The 10,374-nt window shown below is 36.0% G+C and overlaps 1 protein-coding gene across 1 annotated transcript; it reads left to right on the top strand.

Annotated features, from left to right (window-relative positions):
• Nucleotides 1-8,538: 8,538 nt before the first annotated feature.
• Nucleotides 8,539-9,552, top strand: LOC145669794 (E3 SUMO-protein ligase ZBED1-like). The gene has a single exon (XM_081738135.1). The coding sequence runs from the start codon at nt 8,539-8,541 to the stop codon at nt 9,550-9,552; it is 1,014 nt and encodes a 337-aa protein (XP_081594261.1).
• Nucleotides 9,553-10,374: the final 822 nt, after the last annotated feature.

Genomic DNA, 10,374 nt, shown 5'->3' with positions numbered 1-10,374 from the left:
CTAAAGGAAATTCTGTAACATACTTGAAAATAATGTTAACATTTGTACAATCATTGCATTTCAATTCAACACAGAAATGTATGATTTCCAACCATACCTGACGGATCTTTCAAATTTGGTAGATTTATTGGCAATCGGTGTATAGTCTACTGGAATTATATTGTAATTTCAAATTTTGTACTGGAATAAAATACTCAATACATAAATTATAAATGACTATTAAGTAGCTAGACCAAAAATAAGTAAACTTATGTTCACGAAAACCAAAGTTGAAAAGTTATCGTAGCAACTTAAAACATCCTAAAGATACTTTGAATAGCTTCCTGCTATCTTCATCAGTTCGCACAAGTTTACAAAAAACAGGTTAAAAGAGGAAAATGGGAGAATAAAATACCAGGAGAAGAACATGATGTATTTTCCAATTTTTCTCTTTTCACCTATCCTTTTCAAAGTTGTGCAACTGATAAAGATAGCAGCAGCTATTAAAAGTGCTTTTTGGGGTGTTTGAAATTGCAGCAGTAACTTTTCAGCTTCGGTTTTGGTGAGCATTTTCTCATTTCCTCACGTTTGTACTGATATGATTTAACTGTACAATTGCTTCAAAATTATTAAAAGTTACCAATTTAATTTTTTACCTTTGGCGGTTCATTCAAAGTTAGACATGTTTTCTATTTGAGAACGTTTAATGTTAAAATTAAAAAGAGCAGACTAGGTGAGACTGACTAGATAATATGTCTTCCAGTTGTTAATGTTTTCAAGTGGAACAGCTACGACTTTTGTACATTTCCTCGACAGTCAGGCGACTTGCTAATGACACACTGGATGACCGTACAGTCTGACGAGTGCAATATGTAGAATCTCCTAGTCCGACTAAATTACTGTCGGATTATGATTAAAAACATTTTCAAGACGCTATATATCTATTACATAAAATATGCCAACTACTGTACTTATGCTCTGTAATCAATGCAAATTGCAAACTCATTTTAGTGGTTGCAGGATCAATGCCCTTATTTTTTTTCGAGTAATTATGATTTTTTTGGTAAATGTACGGAATTCGTACACTCAATGTCTGTAGACATTCTCTGTCATAAGAGAGAGAAAGATTAATTTGTGGAGGTGTATCGTAATTAGGAGCAAAGTTGCGGATTTTCAAATTTGGAATATTTAAATTCATCTCGCTGTGGATTAAAGAATAACTCTATAAATTCTATAGATTTATAATTATAATTCAGTGGAGGGGGTACCATAGTGAACAGGACTTCACATCGAAATGTAACATGATATGTTGCTGAAAAAGTTTCAGTACAAAGTGATCTCCCTTCCACTTTAACTTTGAATATGTCAAAACACATTCCCTTAAACACTAGGGTAAGAGGGTACAATTTCGAACACTTTAGAAACTTTCTTTAATTTTGGACAAATTATACGTAATAACAGGACATTTTTTGGTAAATACAAAGTTTGTAACGTATGTGTTGCGTTACAGAAATATTAAGAAATAAAGCTCTGTTACAATGTTCATAAACATAAATTTTTGTTAGCACAGAAACGTTCAGATTTGTACCACGTTCAGATTTGTACAATTCCGAACACTGGTACGTACAATTTCGATCACATATATTTTCCACAAATAAATTGTTTCTTACCTTGTGCACTTACACACATTTCATGATACCACACTTGACAAGACTGGCATCGTATCCAGTCGCTTTTCACGACGGACACTTCACTGTAATAGCTCAACTGGCAAAAGCCATATATATCCTCATTTGTTGTAGTTAATGCCCTGCTTCTTTGAGGCTGTCTTGCAACTTGAAGCTTCTTTCCTGGAGTAGGCCGGTTAACAGAATTTCTTAGCCTGTATTTCAACAATGTGAACGTTGCTTGTAAGATGGAGCGAGGTTTAGGAGTTTTCTTTTACGTGTAGAAGGTTTCTTCTAAGGAGTTTTGAGGATGTTACGAACCAAAGCATTTTTCGGAGAATCGGAGGGTTTTGGTGTAGGTAAGGGAATGGTAGGTTTGTCTTCTCCTTGTGGCATAGGAGAACCTGAGGTATTTGGTGTAGGTGAGATAATAGTGGGTCTATCTTGATCTTGTGATATAGGTGAGTCATCAATTTTCGATGTTCCTGGTGCACAAATGTCAATAGTTTCAGTGTTGTTCCTAGACTGATTTTTTTTTTCGAAGACGATACGAACAGGAGGGAAGGACCAAATTTGGACTTTGGAACAATGTCGTCCGAAAATGGCATGATTCCAGTACACGCAAAACATTTAAGGCTGAGCCAACAGAAGCTGCTTCGTTCCAAGCCTCGCAATAGAGAGGATTAAATCTGAGTTTCGACAGAGCCTTGTTGGGATGGCGATGTTGCCAGTTTGTTGCTTTCCTGTGGTAGTGTGCCTTCAGAGACTTGAACAAAGTTCTATCTAAAGGTTGAAGAACATGCGTACTATGAGGTGGTAAACCCACGAGCTCGATCTCATTCTCCTGGCAGAATTTCAAGGCATTGAAATTGGTGTGGCTTCCATGATTGTCCAGTATAGGCAAAACTTTACCAGAAGTTTTGTATGTACAAAAATGTTCCAATCACCTAAGGAAAAGCCTTTCGTTGATGTAACCAGACTCGCTCAACTCCACAATTGTGCAAGGTGGAAAACCATCATTGAATTCCGGGCGCATTCTGACACCTTTGAAAATGATCATCGGTGGAATGTAAGAGCCAGAAGCATTGCAACAAGCAACGACTGTCACGCTTTCCCCTTTTTCAACGTTGGTTAGTGACACGATCTCACGCTTTGCTTTTTGACTCACTATTTTCATGGGTCTGTTATTCAAGGGAATCTCTGTCTCATCCATGTTGTATGCATTGAGGTTTATCAAACAAATTAAAGCAATTCATTACACCTTTCAGAATTCTAAAGCAGTTTCTCACTTCTTCTTCATTCATACCTGCAGCTCTTAACTCTCGATAGTCCTTCTGGTTTCCTCAAACTTATGTTTGAGTGCCTTTTCATAAAGGCTTTGAACCAGTCATCACCAGCTATCTTCACATCTGGATTCCATGGGTGCCGAACTCCACAGGCCACATCCACATCAAAAGCAGCACGTTTTACTTGCAAGGGTGTAAGTCATAATCCTCTGTTCTCGAAATACACTAACATATTCACCAAAACCTTCTCTCTTTCTTCCGATAGTACTGTGGGATGTCCAATTTTGCCTGTTATCGACGGAGAATCTGCCTTTCCTTTTCCTTGCCTACACGGTCATGAAGGGTGCCTAGTAGAATGTGATACAATGCCGATGCTCCTCTTAACGATAAATCACCCGATAAGACGTTCTTCACTGCCGTTGCCATATTAGAAGGATCCCACAAAATACGCTTCTTCTTTTCAGTTTTTCGTCGTGACATCTGTAATGACAAAACACGAAAGGCACACTGAGAATGGTAGCACAATTGGCTGATATGTACCTTCAACCTAGTGTTCAGAATTGTCCCTTATTGGTGTTCGAAATTGTACATTTCGCTATACTTTATTTGCGACTAAACAGTTACAAATGCTACTCGTAGATAGCATCTGGTGTACCGTACTTGTTTCCATCATGGACCATGCAACATACAACAGTAAACTAACAACCAACATTTCGCAATTTAGAGCAACAATACAACGTAAAACAATGAGCTATTTTATAGTACGACAAATTCTATGGTTGATATACACCTTTGGTTGAAGAATAATTTTTGTACGGCCTCAACAAACAATTAAACACACAACTCTATCAGAAACAAACAAGCACAGGAGTCACTGTCAACTCCATATTCTTCATTCAGTGTTGGAAACTGTTGTATTTCGAAAAATGGTGCAAAAGCTTACTGTGTTCAGAATTGTACCTGTTCGAAATTGTACCCCCTTTCCCTATAGAGAAAAATACATTTTGTTGCTCCATCATACTGGTACAATCAGTGGAAACAGATATCAATGGTATCATGAAAAAAAAAGTTTTCCACACACGAAAAAAAAATACCCTCCCCATCCACTCATAGAAAATTTGTAGAAGGTTGAGAATGTTATCATGTGACACTATTTCGTGTACTGAATAATATACTAAAACCTCACTAAATAACATTATAAAACCTCAATACTGAGGAAACATGTACCAAATGTTTCCAAAGTTATGAAAAGTTAAGAAAGTGAAATTTACACCGTAATCACTACTATTTTATTGTAAACTGTGGCGGTAGAAAGCTTGATTTGCAGTTAAGTATTTATAATTTCATCAGTTAAAACTATGGCAATTAGTCGTTTTGTGCTATTTCCTCGCAAACGTTCTTTTTATTTCATTGTAAAGATCTTCCTTTTTTTTCGCGTATGATGCTCTTCCTGCCCCAATTTATTGTTATAGTATCGGTACGTTAGAGCAACAAATTATGATTTTGCAGCACAAGTGAAGGGGGCGTGCTTTGGGGTATTCAAAGTTAAAGTGCAAACCCAGTTACTTTGCACTTGTTCACATTTTTCAGCATCGCATCACGTTGCAAATCTCTGTAAAACCCTGTTCACTAGCTTTCCAATTACACCAGTTTCATTGCTATAAGTGAATTAACATGAGAATTACAAATCCATAGCGAAATGTTTTGCACTTTGACGAAACTTCCAAGATTGCAATACCCGCAGTTTTGTTCACAATTGCGATAAAACTCTTCGAAATGGTATTTTTGCATCTGTCATGTTGGACCTTAAATGTAGCGAATCGTAAAGAAATCCAAGGGATCCGGGTTGAGTGATGTGTTGAATTGACTTGGAATGACTGAAGTGTTCTCTTCATGATAATATGCGTGATATGTGTGTATGTGTAGGATTAATATTATGTAATGTGTATATTATGTCAATTCTTTAGTATAAACTTCACTAGTAGTTTTGTAACGACTTATTTTCTTTGACTGTAATAAGTAAGAATTGAGAGCACAGTTTCTTTAAAACTTTCAATGTATCTAGTTGTTTATATAACTACCTGTCTCAGAAACAAAAGAAATTAAAAAATATGTAGTACGATTGTAAATTTATCAATAGGTATGTGTGTAGTGTTCTGTAAACATTGAATGGTATTCTTTATTAAATAAATATAAATATATTTCTAATTCTTCTCTCTCACATTATTAGGTATACAGACCATGAATGACTTTCTTAAAACTTACCTTAAAAATTCACTGGCGAAAACGGTTTGTAAATTTTTAGGGTTAAAATTAGACTCTAAGTTAACATGGGATGATCACGTGAATGATTTGTTGAGAAAACTAAGCGCGAAAATATATCTTATACGTAAAGTTAGTAAGATTCTAACTACAGAAACATTGAAAACAATTTATTTCGGATTGATCCAGTCAATTCTATCGTATGGAATCATTTTCTGGGGTAATACCTGTTATGCGAAGAAAGTGTTTACTATGCAGAAGAAAATGTTACGAATAATGTTATCAGTACCGTTTCATACACCAAGTAGACCACTGTTTCAGAAACTTAAAATATTACCATTGCCGTGTATATACATTCTCGAAACAACATCATTCATACATATGAATAAAAGAAACTTTCAACTCAATTCGGACCTACACCAATACAACACAAGAACAACCAATCATATTCATATCCAAAATTTCCGTCTAACAAGAATTAAAAATTCGTTACACCACATAGGAATAAAACTTTATAATAAATTACCAGATCGTATCAAACGAATGCCAAGCTTGCAGTTTAAAAGACACCTCAAGTTACTGTTACTTAAACATCTTTTCTACACCCTAAAAAATGGTATAGTTGGCATAACCATTAAATGGTTAATAATACCAGAATAGTATTGCTTATATAGGGACAGCTATGCTTATGGCCAGTAATAGCATACAGGTATGACTATTATATTCGGGTTATTGTTACCATACATATGTGCAATAGTACCATATTTATGTATTGTAAATTTAACTATAATCGTAGTTAATAGTCAATATTACCATGCAGATTACAATACAGCTACATCCCAACTATACCTTTATAGCTCTGCCTACAATACCATATTCGTTCGAATACTATACCGTATAGGTATTGCAAAGATACTAGATGGTTGGACAACAGGTGGACAACCATACCGTATAGTCATTGTAACCATTATATATTGTTGTATTTGCAAGACTAAATTACAGTACCTACAATACCGTATGGCTATTTTAACAATACTGTCGTATTGAGACAACCATATAGCAGGGTAGGTGCACCAAATTTTATACTTGATGTAACCATACTATATTGCTGTAGTTGCAATATTATCCCGAGATTACTAATACTGCGTAAATTTTACGCATAGTCACAAAAATTTTAGTGTTGTTTCCCACCCTGATGTCACATTTTAGTAACCTACTAGCAGTGCTACCTCCGTTCATTTGGCTGTCTGTTCGTGCAAGTGGTGGTTCATTTTTGCAGCGGGAGAGTTCGCAACAGGTGCTTATTTATAAGTTAGTGCGTCGATTTTACGCATGGTTAGTATTTATAGAAAATTGTTGTACGTATATTTTACTCATGGTTAGTACTAAGAGGTTATAAATAATACGTAATGTTTATGCAAGTATATGATTAATAGTGAATATTTCTGCGTAAAACAGGCGCAACATCCTCACATTAGTTGAAAAGAATGCTATAATTATGAGGCCTTTCCATTTTTAATTTTTTAGATTACCGAATGACTATGAGTGAGAAAGAAAGAATAATTCGTATGCTTGATGAAATAGATGACGGTGATGGAAGCGAGGAGGATTGTCTTGAAGAACAATTTTTGTCTGACGATAGTGATGTGGATCCGACTTACGTACCGAGTGAATCAGAAACTGAAAACATAACTGTGGAGAATATTCGTGAGGCAGTGCGATCCATGAAGCAAAGTGTAGAAACTCGTGGCAATGTAAAGAAAAGGAAAATTTCTAAAGAAAACGAGTCTTCAAGTTAAACACAATTGGATGGAGTGAGTCCTTCAACGGTTCTTTTCCTTGAGGAAGAGGAATCAATAGGTGAATGTGGCTTTGGATGGAAAACTACTCACACCAAATCCGATGGGAAAATTCCAAGTAAAAATATAGTTCACATTTGTCCTGGACTTACGAAGAAAGTAAATCCCGACCCTAAAGAGTGTTTTAATTTGTTTTTCACAGAAGATATAATTAATGAGATAGTGACAAGAACAAATGAAGAAATTGAAATAAAAGGAAAGAATACCGAGTTAGTAATGCTACCATTAAAAACACCTCTAAGGACGAAATTAAAGCCTTAATAGGAATCCTCATACTGTCTGCAGCGCTCAAGGACAATCATTTGCCATCAAGACTTTTATTTAACTGTGATTATTGTGGTGATAGATATCGGGGTACGATGTCGAGTGAAAGATTTGATTTCTTGATAAATTGTCTCAGATTCGATGACAAAGCAACAAGAGAACAAAGGAGGGCTGAAAGTAAACTTGTTCCCATTAAAACAGTGTGGGATATTTTTGTGTCTAATTGCGAAACGACTTACAACCCAAGCTCATATTGCACTATAGATGAGCAGTTACTAGGGTTTCGTGGTAGATGCCCATTTCGAGTCTATATGAGTAACAAACCAAATAAGTATGGGATTAAAATTATCATGCTTTACGATAATTATAATTCAACTAAATACATGTTCACGGCTATACCCTATTTAGGTAAGGGAACCACACCTCCTGGAGAAGAAGCTGCAAGATATTTTGTAAAATCTCTTGTCGAATGCGTCAAAAATATCAACCGAAACATAACAATGAATAATTGGTTTACGAGCGTGCCTCTTTTCCAGGAACTTCTTTCTGAGTATGGGTTAACTGTAGGGGTGTTCGGAATTGAGATTTCAATTCCGGAATTCGGAATGTCGATAATTCCGGAATTTTTCGGAATTCCGTTTTTCGGAATCTCGGAATTTCGGAATCTCGGAATTCCGGAATTTTCGGAATCTCGGAATTCCGGAATTTCGAAATTCCGAGATCCCGGAATTCCGAAAATTCCGGAATTCCGATCTTCAGAAATTTCCGATGGAGTTTAAAAATTCCGGAATTCCGACCTTCCGAAATTTAGTATCGTGTTCTGGATTCCGGAATTCCGATCTTCCGAAATTTCAGATCTTGTTTCGAGATTCCGGAATTCCGATCTTCCGAAATTTCGGATCGTGTTCCAAGATTCCGAAATTCCGAACATCCGATATTTGCGATGAAGTTCCGGAATTCCGATTTTCCGAAATCTAATCTATTAGAGGCTTTATATTTTAGTATAGATATGTCGGAAATACCAACTGAAAATGTTCGTTGTTTAACAACAGTAGTGCCAATATTGTAAAGGCCATTGTTGACTTGAGTGATTTCCAACATTTGAGCTGTTTCGGTCATACTTTAAATATTGGAGTGAACAAAGCCCTTGAGCTACATCCAGTCAATGAAGTTATTAGGTAACTTCGTAAACTTAGACAAATTACGAGTCGCAGCAGCAAAATGAGACGTGCGCTGCAAGAAGAGCAAGATGCATTAGGCCTCCCGCGCAAAGTACTTCCGTCATGCACGCCAACAAGGTGGTGGTCTACTCTTCCTTTGATACAGGCAGCTTTAACAAATCAAGAAGCAATAGCAAAATTTCTGTCCCGAACAAAACATAAAAACCTTATCCTTCAGAACAAAGAAATAGAATTATTTAATATGATCATGACCCTATTATCGCCCTTACAAATGCTTTGTGACAGTATGTCAGCTGAAACATCGGTTACAGCGTCGGGCATATGGCCATTATATGAACAAATCTTAAAAGATTTTCAAATCGAAGAATCTCAACAGATAGAAGATACGTCACAACAAGACGAAGCAAGTACACAGGAAACACATTTTTCGCTGTATGACTCTTTGACTGAAAAAGAAGATAGTAAACAGATGTTAGAAGCAGCACTCAAAAAAATTGAAAGAAGCATGAAAATGGAAATTTTATCTCCGTTGCAATCCCGATACGAGGAGGATGAAGAAAGCAGAATACTGTTGAAAATGTGTACATTCTTAGATCCCAGGTTTGAAGATCATTTGGGTGAAGATACTGAGATAATAAAAGGTAGAGTACTGAATGAGTTGAGATTTATTCCAGCAGGAAGTCCTAAAAAACATGATCGAGGGAATGTTGGTACTAAAGGATTTGACAGTTACCTAAAACGAAGGAAATTTGGTGACAGGAACGATAAAGAAGACAGTCAAATAGAAGAATTAAACCGATACCTAAGTCTTGGGGATGCAGATTTGGAGGAAGAGAAACTTGTTTGGTGGAATAGCCATTCCCACCATCTTCCAAGATTAACAAAATTAGCGAGAAAATATTTGTGTATTCCTGCTACGAGCGTGCCAAGTGAGAGAGTTTTCAACTGCGGTGGCAATGTAGTGACAGATTATAGAGCATCTCTTACCGCTGAGCATGCTGAACAGTTAATATTTCTGTTCATGAACAAAGCTATTGTCCCAAAATCATTTTAAAATGCTATTTAATATAAGCTAAATGTTCTCATTGTTTCACATTATTGACTTAGTATAACAGGGGATTCATAAATCAACACCTGACTTTTAAAGGTGCGATAAATTTAACTCTTTTAGGATTTCCCCTTTCTCAGGTAAATTTTATACTTTATACTTTATTTTATACTTTTACAGCTACTGCTTCCTTACTATTTATCGTAGGATCATGGTTCATACCCCGTTTTCTGTTTTAGGATAAAGCATACTTTCCAACGGTACCACTCGATTGTGCGTATTATACACCGGAAACGGAAAAAGCGGGAGACTTTTCGAAAAAAAAAAATCGAAATTTTTGCGCCCCTCTGGCCCAAGCCTGGGTTCATGTAGGGATCTGAATTATTATTTTATAAAATACGTTGTTGTGTTCATAATACGTGTGCAAAATTTCAATCTTGTATCTTGAAAACTAAGGTCAGGAGAAATTTTTGAAAGTCTGAAGGTAATCCATTCTTTTCGTGTGTATATATATATATATATATATATATATATATATACTGTACTTCAAAAATATACTGTTTATTACTACTTGACCAAGAGTCATGGTTCAAACGCCATTTTCTTCAGTATAATGAGCCCTTTCCAACGGTACCACTCACATGTTCGTATCATACACCTGAACCGTAAAATTCGGGAAAAACCCGCAATTTTTTTTTTTGAAAAATCCAGCCAAGACACTTTGCCCCTCGGATCCGGGCCTGCGTTTATGTAGAGATCTGAAGCTTTTTTCTTATGTATATACATAATACGTGTGCAAAAGTTCAATCTTGTATCTTGAAAACAAAG

The sequence above is a fragment of the Thermobia domestica genome, chromosome 14, assembly GCF_964235325.1.
Source record: "Thermobia domestica chromosome 14, izTheDome1.hap1.1, whole genome shotgun sequence".
Lineage (NCBI taxonomy): Eukaryota > Metazoa > Arthropoda > Insecta > Zygentoma > Lepismatidae > Thermobia > Thermobia domestica.
This window is presented reverse-complemented; position numbering and strand designations above follow the sequence as displayed.